The 14,762-nt window shown below is 39.6% G+C and overlaps 1 protein-coding gene across 1 annotated transcript; it reads right to left on the reverse strand.

Annotated features, from left to right (window-relative positions):
* Positions 1-582: 582 nt before the first annotated feature.
* LOC136441589 (uncharacterized protein C05D11.1-like) lies at positions 583-14,526 on the reverse strand. The gene is made up of 24 exons (XM_066437962.1): positions 14,174-14,526; positions 12,918-13,000; positions 12,553-12,711; positions 11,662-11,817; positions 11,328-11,381; positions 10,858-10,980; positions 10,222-10,362; positions 9,822-9,932; positions 9,496-9,587; positions 8,939-9,041; positions 8,448-8,522; positions 8,026-8,136; positions 7,751-7,894; positions 7,207-7,389; positions 6,858-6,960; positions 6,342-6,472; positions 5,780-5,960; positions 5,373-5,458; positions 4,878-5,035; positions 4,286-4,475; positions 3,496-3,639; positions 2,946-3,106; positions 2,439-2,591; positions 583-2,131 (listed from the first exon to the last, which is right to left on the reverse strand). The coding sequence occupies exons 1-24, from the start codon at positions 14,445-14,447 to the stop codon at positions 2,071-2,073; spliced, it is 3,177 nt and encodes a 1,058-aa protein (XP_066294059.1). The 5' UTR covers positions 14,448-14,526; the 3' UTR covers positions 583-2,070.
* Between the last annotated feature and the right edge of the window lie 236 nt (positions 14,527-14,762).

Consider the following 14,762-nt stretch of genomic DNA (forward strand, 5'->3'; position numbering starts at 1 on the left):
GCGGTTTATGTAGTTATTGCAGCATCTTGAGGGACGTTTTTCTGCACCAATATTTTTGTTTACTAGTCGGCGCTTTTGAACCATTCAGAATTAGGCATATCTATATCCAGTATAGGTTTACAGGTAAATATTAGTCATGGAATTTGAGTTTTCTAAATGGCTGTTGTTGCCATTCATTATCTCGATGAAAAATGGATATATATTTTGGGGTTTGTATATGTATATGTGTGTGTGTGTGTGTGTGTGTCTGTCTGTCTGTGTGTGTATCCGCATTTTTGTAGTCAGCATAACTCAAGAACCTGGATGGATTACGATATTTGGCATGTGGGTAGGTGTTGGGAAGACAAAAGTCAAGGTCAATTTTGGAGCCCCTGGTATATTACCTTGGTACTGCAGCAGAACTTATGTTACCTTTTGACCTGAAGGTGCTGTGGTCTTGATTTTTGGTGGCAGCTTGTGATATAAGGAAGAAGTGGTGTAGGTTTGGGAAACTGAAACTGCAGAGGCGTTATTGTCAAAATCTAGATAGGTGAAGAGATAGGCATTGTGGAAGCGATTCATATATCTTAAATGAAACTGGACTGTTCTGTTCACCAGCCACCTTCACACCGGCTTTCTTTATTACCTTTTGTAAGTCTTCTCTCTTTCAGAAAACAACCATATATTTTGCATATGTTCCTGACAACAACTAGCAGAATGTATGTCTCTAACCGCCTGATGTTTATAAACTTACTCAAAAACTTGATAGTGATAACACTTCAACTTTCACCTCAATACTAACACCTGCTACAGCAGTGACATGTGATTATATAACAATACATGTAAGGCTACTAGCCAAACTACAATGCACCATGTACATGTAACAAATCATAGTTTGGAAATGATTAAGTTCATTTAGTGAATCAAATCTGTGTTTCTATCAATCTATCTGTGGTGGCAAATGTGGAATGCTACAATTAGTTATGGCTTTCCTGCAATCAAATTAATCAAAATAGTTAGTTTATGCTGATCTGAGGTGAATGGAACTGTTACCATTTCAACCAAAATGTCTTTGAGCTGCAGTGTAAATGTTACAATACGGATTAGTACATTCTTTAGGTGAAGCAAAAACAAGTTCATTTTGTCATCACAAATACAGGCACTGAATTCACCAAGAATGTTGATATACAGGTTATACCAGGTGATAAGTTATCATTCTCTTATTTGAACAGTAATCGAATACAAGCTATTGCTAGATGTACGGGTCGGCAGATGAAATATGTACATACTTCACCATGTGCAAAACAAGATATCAATGATACAACATTTACCAAGACCAGTGATTGACTGTAAAAGTACATGAAGTTTATCCCTTTTGTACTTAGTAGGGACTTGTATGTTTGTCATATTTAAAGCTATAACACTTTAATATAGCTTTTAGCTAATTGAGTGCAAGCATTTGAGCATAAGGCAACCACATATATCATCACAAATACCTGTATACACTTAGAGTAAAGGTTTATCAGTTGCATGAACACCAGCAAAACAGACATTCTTTTACCTGAGTACAAAGTGCATGTATGTAAGTTAGACACTGCCATATTCTTGTAATGATAATGGAATCATCTTGGATATTTGCATTAGCAGCTAGTTATTTTGTATTCCATGAAATATGCTATATGGGCGAAACATCAATGTACTTGCAGGAAAAAGAACAATATCTTTTTAAAGCAGTTAGACTGTCTTGCAAGCAATACCACTTATTAATTAATCATTATGTTCACCCCACTAAGTTGCTGTCAAAGACAAATATGTCTTGAAGTGCATTAATTCACAAAACACCAACATCAACAATCTACTAAAGTCTTCCTCAACCTTCCTTCATGAAACTATATAATCCCTCTGTGTCTGAAATTAAAGTTCAGTTTTACTACAATCAATAGACAGTAATTTCATTAGTCAATTTCATAAATGTCACTTCCTCTCATTGGTACATCTACTATCAGATACTTGTCCTGAGCAGACCATTTAAATATATCTTGTCATCACTCTTTTATCTCCTCAAAGCAGCATCATATTGTGTCCAGGCCGCTAGTCTTCATCTTTATAGGCCTCTTCCAAAGACTCCATGACCACAAGGTTTCGCCCCAGTCTGAAAAAAACACATTGTACACAATCAGAGTTTTATAGAAGGCAAACTCACAGGGCAAGGCAATTTTGGATTGGGACATTTTGTGTTTATCTTTCAGTCAATACTGTAATTTTGGTCAACCTTTATTTTTCAATTGTAAAATATGTCAATGTGCCTAAATGGTTATGTTAACTTAAAACAAAAGAAATGCAAGACTTTGCAGAACTCGCCACTGACCTCAGGTTGTGCACATAATCCAATGTCTGAACAGATTGAAAGGCTTTCCGCAAGAATATGCCTTTAAAACCAATGAGTACATTGTACTTACTCCTCGAAGCCAGCCTTGGTCTCCTCCACCTTGGAGGGGTTACAGCAGATGGACACTCTGGCCTTACTGGGGTCAAACAGCGGAGTGAAGTACTCAGCACCCACACGCTTCAGGTCGGGGACTGTCACCTTGGAGATCTTAGCAAGGAGGTCCCTAGAATCAAAATTGATAACAGTTAGACCACACAGCAGGATTGAGAACCTTCTGTGGCAGTATTCATATGATACATCAACTCTAAGACTTTGCTATTTGATAAGCATAAACAGCATCCTTGTTTTCTTAGCTCTACCTGCAATCTTGGTTTCAAAATCTGTACTCTTCTTCATCAACATACTTTGAGCAATATGGTCAGGATTTACATTATTCATTACATACAATACAGTTTTTGTTCCTGATAAAGTTGGAAATGCAAAATCCAATGAAAGGAACACTTAGGCCTGAAACCAACTAGAATGAACATGACCTCACACTAAGACAGGTGTACAGAATGGAGGAGTGGATTCTAACCTGTTGTAGCTGGAGCCGACTCCTCTGAAGTAGGACAGAAGAGACTGCATGGACGTGTCTCCAACACTCTCCTCACGCTCGATGATGGAGGACAGAACACTGCTGATGGCAGCCTCTACCTGCACTGGCTCGAAGTCTGAGCTCCCATCTAAGTACTCGTCCTGTAAACACATATAGTAAGGACACAAATCTATATATAATTGTTATTTTGTCTTCTTTTTCAAACTGTGAGTTTATGCTAGGTATGTACAGAACACATCATATTCCACCAGATATAGGGTCAAAAAGATTACATGTGCTTTTAATATCACTACCCTTTATATTACTTTAGGGCTGTTGTGATACTGTGATCAACTTGTGCATTTAACAAAAAATACAGTTACCCTAAATCATTGTTAAAAACAGACCACTCTAACTAACATTAGTAACAGTATACCAAAAACTGTTACCAATTCTCACTAGTTTAAGAAGTAGCCATGATAAAAATCAACACATAGGGATGGCAAATACACGAGCTGATATTAAAATACCACAATGAGTACACACGTACCACTATATCCTTGCCCACTTTGTACGCCTGGACCAGCTGAGCTGACTTGTACAGGATGAAGGACATGAGGCCCTGGGAGGGGGTCACCTTGATACTGTAGTGGTACGACAGGCCAAGGCCCCTGATCTGCCTCCACATTGGTCCCTGATGAGAGACAGGGAGAATTATTTCAAGTTTAACAGCAGTTATCCTAACAACCATCCAGGTAATAAGATACGCCAAAAAGCATGACGAAAAGTAGTGGATGCTACTTGAAATTGCTTTTTGGCGTAACCATACTTGTATGTTTGAGAAAGGAAAGGACATCATTCTTACAGCTACATTTGTTTTAGATGACAAATCATCATTTACTGTACTGCACAGTGTAAAATATGAGGAGACAAAAATAAGGTTGACCCATTGTCTAAGAAATATCATGCCAAAAAAAAAGATTTCAGATTTTTCCCATTTTTCAGTGCTTAAGTCATGTTTATGAATAATTTAAATTGCAGATCTAACAGTTTGGTTTTAAACTAAGGAAAATTTGACCAATTGTTCAAGTCAAACTTTAAAAAAACCTAGAAATAAATTGAAATGAAAATAATGATAGATTTTAAAGTAGGCAAGTAGTAGTGGACAACCTCAAGTCAACCGTACACACTCACGCCACATCTTCAGAAAGGACACCGTAGCAGCATAGTTCCCATTTAGAGCTTTATTCGAGCCCACACTCAGACTAGTTTCACCTTGCGTGTGGCTTTATCAATGGTCAGAGCTAGAGGTAGACTTTAAAGTAGATACACCGACTCACCTCTAAGGCAGTGAGGTACTCTATGAAGACTAGGATGGCTGCCAGATCAGGATGACTGTGTGAGGTGATACCGGGCACAGTCTGTACCAGGAAGGATGACTCCACAGCACCCACACCTACGATGGTCCCCAGGGCTGAAACTTTGTCCAGCGGCTTCAGCAGGTTGTAGGAGTGCTGTAACTCACTGGTACTGTGGAAAATATTCCATAGACGTTTACAAGAATGACAACTAAGTAAGTAGTGATCCAGGGATTTAACAAAAGAGAATGCCACCTATATATACAGTCTGATAAACCCTTAAAAGATTACTACTTTGGTATGAAAAAGCAGCCCTGCAACTCCTGAAAACCCAACTCTGAATCTGCCTATGAAACTTTACCAAAGACTATTGACTCTAAGAATGATCCTCAATGACTACTATGTGACTAGGATTTACATAATGTTTACCCTCCTTCACTTAGTTTTTTACCTAGCTAATGTCCTTATCTTAAAAGACTAGCTTTCAGTACAAAAGTAGTAATATCATAAAGATGCCAAAAGAAATCTGAACAAGCAGTGAAGTTGTCTACATGTGTGACAACAGAACACAGACCTGGTCTTCTCACTCAGACGCTCTTTACTGATGAAGTTGTCCCAGGGTTGCCGTGGCGACCCCACGCCTGCCAGTTTCTGCACGTCAGCCGACATGTGGACCTTGAGGGAGGCGGGGTCTGTCAGGAGTGCTCGTAACTGGTTCATCTTCTCTAGAACCTGCAAAGTACAGATTTAGGAATATTAACAATAAATTTTCTTTGGTCAATATATCTTATTCCTAAGGAATTTCTCCTAAGAACACCACACTTTTGATCTATCGTTATCTTAGTAATTCTACGTCTTTTGCAGCAAATACAAATACTCAAATCAAATTGTCAAAACATGTTCTAGTGGCTTGAGCAGCTGACAAGCACTTTTTTGTCTGTGTGATCATTATGGGACATCACAACCAACTTTGGTCTTTAAGAGTGTTCAAGTTGTATGGTTCCAAGTGCACAGAGGTATAGAAAGCCCTGATGAGACACAACTCTGTGTTGTAACATTTGCATGTCACCTTGTCAGGTTTCCCCTCCAGTTTCTCCAGGAGTTCAGTCAAGAACTTGTGCTGTCGCATCATGTTAGAGGCATGGATGTTACTCTCTGTTTATGAGAGAAATATACAAAAAAAAGGTAAATATACATACCTTTTCCATTCAACATCACAAAGATAGATTGCTTCAAGAAATATGAATTTAGAATAGAACAAAACACAACATCCTTAATTGAATCAAATCTCTGATGCATTTTAACATCTCTCAAGAAATACCTGTACCAGTAAATTATTAAATCATATAATTTTTGTTTCTCTCCCTTTTTCTTACATTCATGCAAGAAACATCATGTACAATTCTTAATCAATCAACAAATATGATTAGCATTGCAAGCCCTGATCAACAGAATAAATACAATGATAATGCAGACCTGACTGGAAGTTCATGTCGTTGATTATAGTGCTGGCCACTTTGGCTCCACTCCTCTTCTGCCTGGCCACATCGTTGGCCATCTTGGTGGCGATGATCTTCAGCCGATCCACCGTGAACTGTGTCTGGAACAGCAGCTCACGTAACCACTGCACTCCTTTGGTGTATTTCTCCATCTCCAACTGTATAGAGGATAGATGATTTCTTACACCACCACTCACTAGATTTGATTATACACAATCATGCAGGTAGGGGTAAGTTTCAGCATTCCTGTGTGCATTTCAATAGCTCTAGTATTAGGGGGAAAAAACGCTACAAGTTCATACAATTAAGTTTAAATTGCAGAAAAACAGCATCTGTCAACCTAGGCTGTTAGTGACTTCAGAGTTTGTCACATAGATGTGACTATCTCTGGATGAATTTTCTGTTTCAATACTATGCTCTCTTTCCATTGTACACAGTTCTGAAAACATGTCTTGTTCATACATCTTCATAAATGCATGCATGGTAAAGGTGGTACATTTGTAGAGTCAGCTCTTACAACACTCGTTAGTGGAACCCACCTTGAGAGCCAGGGTGACGACCTGTGCGAAGTGCCCGCAGGCAAACCTGTTTCCCCCCACCCCCAGGGAGGACTCAGCTGTCAGGGTGTCAGCCGCCAGCTCACGGATCACATCCTCATGGGAGACAAACACTGGCAATACAAAAATGGGGGAAATCAAACACAAGTTAACCATTTACAGCACAATATAGCTATCCCTACTTGAAAGTTACCTATCTACATGTATATTTGGCCAACATTGTAACTTCTATCTTGGGGTAGCATATGTACCTAATCTGAAAAATGTTTTGCTGGACTACCTCCCAGTTAGTTTACCAAAATTATTTTTATACTTTTGATATAAGCTTGTGTTCTTGCACTCAACTTCTCAAAGCTGCAGGTAGAAATTCTGGCAGCTTGCAGTGTTGCTTAAGTGTCCCAACTCTGTAAGTGTATTCATACCTCCGTCCCTAAGTACAGGAGACTCCAGTATAACCTCTATATGTACAGAAGACACAGGTCCTGTAACTGTTCATACCTCCGTCCCTAAGTACAGGAGACTCCAGTATAACCTCTATGTACAGACACAGGTACGGCCTTAGGTCCTGGGGAACCCTACTGCTGTCCAGAAGGGCACAGAGCTGAAGAAACAGTTTACATCATACTTAAAGAGATGACATATATCAATTATATTATACAACCATTATCCCAAACAATAGAACAGATAGTTAATATTATTATCAAATTCATAGTATATAAGATTTTTCAACAGTAGCATAATTAGTTAGCTGAAATGCTTCTATATCAATTAACAAAATATCAGTAGAAAAAGTTAAGAGTACAGTAATACTGTAAATGACCGATGAAGACTGATGATTTTCTCCCACCTGCACAAAGTTGGTGTGGATGTGGTCCAGCATGAAGGTGAATGGGAGGCCGTCCAGGGGGAACTGGGGGATCCTGTTCATGGCGTTCTTGTCATGAGTGCTGGCTGTCTTAATGGGGTGGAACTGGATGGTGTCTGTGTCAGGCACATCCAGGCTACTCAACATCTCTGTAGGAGCCTCTTTCTAAAGAAAGAAAGAATATTAAGTATCATTTATATGCTGCACCAGAACATGTTGCAGGACTGGTGTTTTGCATATTGAGTTATACAAAGATACCTGTATCTAAATGACACACTTGAAGTGATACAAAAGGCTTTTAAGACATTTTCAACAAATACAGCATGTTGTAGTCTATGCACAAGTACATTTTGGTATTTCTGAAATTACAATACTGTGTGACTGGCTTCACTACCAATCATCATGTGTAAAGATACAAGCATCACGAATACACATTGACTCAAAATAAAAATAAAACGTTTTAATCATTATTACCCAGAAACTGATAAAGGATTTTTTTACAAAACTATTACATCTGGTTCCAGACCTCATTGTCCTCTGTAGCCTTGTCCAGCATTTTCTCCACCTTACGGAGTCCCGTCTCCCCAAGTTCTTCCCTCTGTGTCTCTATTCTCTGCTTCTCCTCCTCGGCCATGTCATCCCTCATGTCCGTGCTGGGCTCTCCTATGATCTGTACACACAGCAAAAAGAAAAGCTTTTTTGTATCCTTTTATGGAAACAATGTCTTGAAACAACATCAGGTAAAGGAACAGCTTTAACTAAACCTGAAGATGCTGGTGCAACTTATACAAAATGACTTACAGTAACAAGTGAAGCCTGAGTGAAATATTTCTTCAGCAGGTTTGTCCAGAACTCCAGTGGTTCCTTGGCCAGCCTGCGGTAGTAGTTGATGTTGTTTAGCCGTTCAGTCATCTACGGACAAAAACATGGTGTTAGAATCACTTTCATATGGAGGAAACCACACTTTTACCTCATGCTGTAGTGAACATAACAGATGTGAAGACAGCATGTACGAATATAAAACATGAATAAATAATCAAATAGACCATTTTTTAAAATAACCATTTAACACTGCAGTGACTGGAAAGGTATCATTAACTCAGTCAATCTGACAACTAAGAATCCCAATATTCTGGAACCAAGGTCTTAGAAATGACAGGTACACAGTGACTGCTCATCAGTACCAATATAGAACAAAGAGCAAAAGAAGATGTGATGCTAACCTGTTCATTGCTGGTCCCATACAGGAAGTCTCCGATACAGTGGAAAGCCACTGTGTCATGGGGTTGGTCCTCTATCTATAAATATGAAACAGAAGTATGTCAGTTTCAACAGATAAACATCTGTATCATCTGGAAATTCAGAAAACTCATGACATTGACCACTAAACAGTCAGCAATACCTAGACAAGCTTCCCCAGCATCAACTGTATTTGGTAAAGGTCTGAACAGTTTATCCAATAGAAAACGCTTGTAAAAACTAAAACAGGAAATTTAGGATCACCTATTTGAAATGAGTCATATACCCTTACTGTGTAACAAATATTAGCTTAGATTTTGTTTTTGGTCCAGAATGAGTGACTTCAGCAATCTAGATCAATGTATACACTATGTTTCACTCAATATCAACAAACATTTGTAACACACTACAAGCTCTGTAGTAAAGGAGGAGGATGTGAAAGGATAGTTAGTGCAGTAAAGCACAATGTACATACATGGTTTAAGGCCTGTAGAATCTGCCTGTGTACAACAGTACCCATCCGCTCCATGTCCAACTTCTCAGTGCCATCTGCTATGCCTTTCAGCACTGACAAGACTCTGTAATACAATAACATTGATGTCTACATTGGTATAGGATTATCATTAAGGGATATACATCACAACATGTAACAACATGATGTGTATTACTGACATTTTCACTTGCGAAGCTAGCTTTGGCCTTGGTGCTGAACTTGTCAGCTAGTGGGATCAAAAACTGACAATGTTGTATACAGCTGTAACATAGTTTTTTAAGATTTTTTTTTAGAAATGAAGTTTGTTGCTATGCTATACAGCAGAGACTGTCTTTTGGGTGTGAAGGTATTACAGCTTGAAAAATTTTGACTTTATTTGAGCCACATTTTCCATGATACTCCACTGTGCAGATGTATTCATGTAGTTGTTTTGCATTCATTCACAGTAAACTACAACTAATTTTACAAATCACCCTGATTTGTTTTCAATGACATTATAAGGAACACATTTAAACACAAAACAAATGAACACAGCTTACTTGTCCTTGAGGACCCTGAGTTTGGCGCTGGGTACGTTACTAAGGTGTAAGTACACGCAGCATTCTGCATTCTCTATCAGACTGTGGGACACCTGAGAGAAGAATAACCAACAATTCAGCACTGGAAATTGAAAGAAATGAAACAGAAATCTCACAATGGCTACAGGCTACAAGATTTTTTTTTTAAATTGATAACAGGTGATAACTTACTACTGGGTGCCATCATCCGTAGTAATCTTTTTTTACTTACTAACCATGCATGCATTCACCTTACACAAATTTCAAGAGGTATGCAGTACAAACAAACAAACAAGTAAACAGCCTACCCTGTTACAGTAAGGGTCCTCAATCTCCACCAGTTCCCTCTGCAGCGGTGCGATGGCCGTGTCTGTCATGTACTCCAGCATGGTGGCTATAGCTGGGATGTCATACAGCTCCTACAGACACAGATATACACAACACAGTCATTAAAACAGCAGGTTTCCTAGGCTACAGTCAGGTACTATAAATTCTTTCTACAGGACACCTTCTTAAAGTCTTCAGGTTATATGGCAAGGAGCAGAAGATTATTGAAGCTGGTGTTTAACTCTAAATACACTACAGCTTCTTCACAATCAAAGTGAACATAGTCAACATGCTATGAGTAGAAAACAGACATCATGTTGAATGTTTTATGGATAAAGTTAGGACTATCTGATGACTGCAATGGATATAGGGGAGACTTACATCAGATTTTGGTCCCCTCCAGGCCATCCGAACCATCCCGTTGGCCTCGTCATCACTAGGGTACTGCACGGTGTGGGTGACAGAGGCAGGCAGGGGAGGGATGGGGTTCTGCCAGGGGCGCTTGTAGGGAGGGAGGGAACCCTACAGGAACATTCCCAGTTAGGTTGGTTCAATGTTGAGATATCTATCTGAAGTACATTGGTACAATTAACTATCAGCTGTGGATTATAGCATTGCTTGAAAGAACAGAACTACATGTAAGGAAAGGAAAGAACAGAACAGCTTATATTCTAGCAGTGTTTGTATGGTACATATAAGCAATGCCACCTGTCAAATTGCTGTAGAAGTGCAATCAATTGTTTCACTTGCATGCAACAGTTGTATTGCAACTAAAGAATTCATGTGATTGTGGACTGGATTGGATTGGATTGGAGAGTCCTCAGCTAGGTTTGCAACAGTCAGTACTTTGTTTACTTGTTTCTTTGTTTATTTATTTACCGCACAAAAACTGTATTTGACATTAGCATATGTTTCCCATGTCTGTTTAGTTCAAGTTCAACCAATATTGATATGCTCAAGTATATAATCCTGTAGATTTTACTGTTTAAGAGTGCAGAATAATGCTGTACTTTATACCTTGGACAGGATTTTCTTCTCGAATGGTTCCAGCACCTGGAAGACATCAGATGCCTTCACCTGTCCTGTGATGACCAGGTACAGGTTCTCTGGGCGGTAGAAACTCTTATGGTAGTCAACAACCTGCAAGGAAGAGATTCAAACATAGAATGGACATCTTATATTAAAGAATTAAAGGAAGTTACTGAACCCATAACTGTGTAGTCATTTTAACTACGACACTGTTTGTCTTGATGATATGAACAATTACATACAAGCATTGTACTAGTAGTATTTTCAAACTGGCCTGTTTTCAAAAATGCAACCTGGAGACAAAATCTGAAACTCCGATAACACATACCTTTTTGGTTACAAGAATATTCTTCGAACAGTGACTTGATAAAAAGTAGCAAAATACTAACCTCCTATCTTCGAAGAATATTCTTGTAACTGTGATTATACGTGACTGATGAACCTCTTCAACGACATACCTTTTTGTGTGAGGTGCTGGTCCTGAGGTTCTCCAACATTCCTCCAGTCTCAGACTGATGAAAAAAACAGAAGCAATGGCGGCATTAGTAATCAACTATCAGAATCTAATCCACAACAACTTGTGTGCACTAGCAGTATGTGGCTTGATCTCCTATGCACAGTTGCTGTTTCTACTTTACTGGGAATGAAATCTTAAGTTCGGAAAGCAAACAATAAATTCACTAAGACCAAAACCCTTTTTGCTGCTTTCTTTCACTTCTTGCTATTTGAATTGGCTGACCTTCTCCAGATTTTGTACATATAACTGTTGGAGAACTTTCAAAGTTGTCTAACCTTGTACCCACAGTGTCCTGGGTACATGCTCCTGAGCATCTCCAGGTAGGTCCTACTCTCACCGGTGTTCTCACGTGCCTGCATCTCACAGTACACCACACCTGCATCCTCACCCTCTCCATTCACATGGTGAACCTCCGTGATGTACGCTGAGTCCTGCAACCAACAAGGTTGTTTACTTTGTTTGTATTGCATCAACAGCAAACCGCATCTATTTATTCATCGTCATGGTGTAATATACTATTTCTGTACTGACAGTTACTTTAGTAAGTACAAACTATGTAAGAAGATGATAAGTTTACGTCATTGCATACTGGCATATACCCGTAATCTTATCAGTGTGTTGGGTGGAATTATGTTTATCAAAGCCTACTGATTTATGCTATAATCACCATTAATGTTCAGATGCGTGAGCCCACTTTACAAATCACAGAGTAGACTGAAACAGCTACAATCAAAACTGCCCAGGAAGACCACTCTGGGGACCAACAAAATTTGTGGTGGTAACTACAGACAGGATTCTTAATGCTTGTGTCAATGAGAAAAAATTATCAGAGGGACCACCAAAAAGAGGTCACATTGGCCAGGTGGTCCTTATGTACAGGCGGTCACTTGAACAGGTTTGACTGTGCATGTACTGTAATTCTTGTTTCTTTCACTGTAACTTTATGTTCGCTGTTTTCACAGTCAGCTCTGTATCGTGAACTTATCATCACTGTGAAAAACCTGTTGTAATTATTTATGATTCCTTCACACATCCGTTACCTGAAAGTAAAGTTCAGTGAAAATGTCCGTTATCCTTACACCGTGAAGTTTTGCTACCGTGAAGATAAAGTGAATTACAGTATTACACATGTGACAGAGAGATCTAAACACATCAGCACCCCCTACCGTAAGTGTTGGGTACAGCACATGATCCAGGTAGATGGGCAGCAGGTTGAGGAAGCCCTGACTTCCTGCAGTAGTTACGGTGTAGGCCGTGTGGTCCGTGTCTGTCCAGGCATTGGTACCCTGAGCCAGGCACCTGTTGGCCAACAGATCCAACACTCCCTAGAGGTAGACAACTAAGACTCATTAATCGAATTACATTGAAATTAAGACTAGCAAACTATGAAATATGACATATCTAAAGCGCAGTGACCTTTAGTTTTACAACAATATCTGGTAGAGTTTTGGTACTGCAAGCCAAAATGTAAAGCCATGGTCATAGATAGCTCATATTAACTTTAAAGTTGATCAGTGTGAATTTTGTTTACCTTGTATGGATAGTCCTCACTTCCCATGAAGACCAGATGTTCCAGCGTGTGAGGCAAGCCATCATCATCATGGGCCTCCGTAGCTGAAATTATTCAATAGATGTTTTGTTCTTCAAGATTTCCTTTTAGACAAATAACTCTACAACCTTCAATGTCATTTCTTTGTCAATATTAGAACTAGATGTGTTCCTCAATCTAAGGAAATTCATCTAGTGAAGTCCAAACATGGGATCACATAATAATGAAAAGATCTACAATCAAAATGTGGTATCAATAATCAATTATGCATATACATCATCATCATCATGGTGTTCCCCCAGATGACCCCGTGAGGGGCAAAGTAGGGGAAGGGGGGGAGGTCCCAGGCTAAGGCGGGCAGGCCTCCAGCCTGGCACGGTACGACTCAATGGTGGGAGCCGTCACTACCGCCAGGCAGGGCATTCCACTGGGGGATGGTGTGGGGGAAGAATGAATATTTGTATGTATTTGTTCTAACGTTGATTGTTTGACATTTGAGAGTATGGCTCCCCCGGGTGCCTCCTTGGGCTGGTTTCAGTGGTGGGATGACAGTATGCCCCAATGTAGATGGACTGTGTAGACACTGCCAGCAACTAAAAAGAACCTTTCGTTTGCAACAATTAGGTGGTTGTGGCTGCAAAACAAGCTATTCAATGCATTAATCAAGAGCTTATGATATAGGCTCTGGCATAATAACATAGGATTTTGCAATCACAAAGAATGGCATCGTCATCAGACATATTCACACGCAAAGCTGCAAACATAACAATATCAGGAATCCATGTCACCTGGCGGAACCAAGATCAATAGCTTGACGTGAACAATTTTCCAACTAAGTAGATCTCCGAAAAAAATCATTTTATCCAGTTGTAGAATTTGAATTGTCTTTATAAATAAAACTAGTTGATGGAGATGAGATGAGGGTGAAAACACAGGCCTGGCCTACTTCACAGAAGAATCCTCAAGGTATCCTGAAGGTAGTTCGTTTCAGAAGAACATCATGGTAAATATTTGTGTCCTTTAAATATAATAACAAGACCTATTCTTGCAAACGGACGTATTTGCAATCAAAGCTCAGCTACCTGCACTTTTCTGGGTAAGAAGATAGCTAAATTTGCATTGCTAGTCCCTAACTTGATACACAAAGACGTTTCCAGGGAAACTGCATGTCATATCTGACCATGCCGCCCCCCTCCCCACACCAGTATCACAACAATGCATGCAAACCAAATCCTCACCAAGGCAGAAATATCCTTTTACGAGTGGCCCCTCAACTTGAGCTATGCACACAGTGAGTCCTGTCGCGTTGGAGCGATATTTGTCGACAGGGATGACTCCGTTTGCCTTCGCGGAGCAAACCAGCTCAAAGTTAGCCGCCATTTTACTTGTGGACACACCCACTTCACGGAAAGGGATGACAAACTGTTCAGTGACAAATATTCTACGCGAAACAGGGACGCATAACAACTTTCTACAGAACGTAAATTGTCGGGCTAGGACTCTACACCACATTAATCTATGTCCAATTGACAGTTCTTGTCGAAATGTTAGCTAGAAATCGGTTTCAGGGGTCGCCTACTCGACGGGTTCCCTCTGCAAAGGTCACAGTCAGTCTAGTTGGGTTGTACCATTACGCTTTCACTGAGGGACAGAGGCGAAATTCATAATTATTACGTAATATATAGGATGAGAGTGATAAACCTCATATAATCGGTATGCAGTTCAACTTATCACGTACATATTGGGTAAAAGCAACTAAATCTGCTCTGATAATATTCCAAAACATTGATGAAACTTGCGACACCCCTGTAACACAATGAAATATTG

This window comes from Branchiostoma lanceolatum, chromosome 9, assembly GCF_035083965.1.
Source record: "Branchiostoma lanceolatum isolate klBraLanc5 chromosome 9, klBraLanc5.hap2, whole genome shotgun sequence".
Lineage (NCBI taxonomy): Eukaryota > Metazoa > Chordata > Leptocardii > Amphioxiformes > Branchiostomatidae > Branchiostoma > Branchiostoma lanceolatum.

What these genes read in the sequence shown, in the direction of transcription:
- LOC136441589 (XM_066437962.1), bottom strand. Translation starts at nt 14,447, where the DNA reads ATGTGGTGTAGAGTCCTAGCCCGACAATTTACGTTCTGTAGAAAGTTG. An exon ending in CAGGACACTGTGGGTACAAG is followed by an intron (nt 11,382 to 11,661) that starts GTTAGACAACTT and finishes TTTTTTCATCAG; the next exon opens with TCTGAGACTGGAGGAATGTT. An exon ending in GGAGGGGACCAAAATCTGAT is followed by an intron (nt 9,933 to 10,221) that starts GTAAGTCTCCCC and finishes CTGTGTCTGTAG; the next exon opens with GAGCTGTATGACATCCCAGC.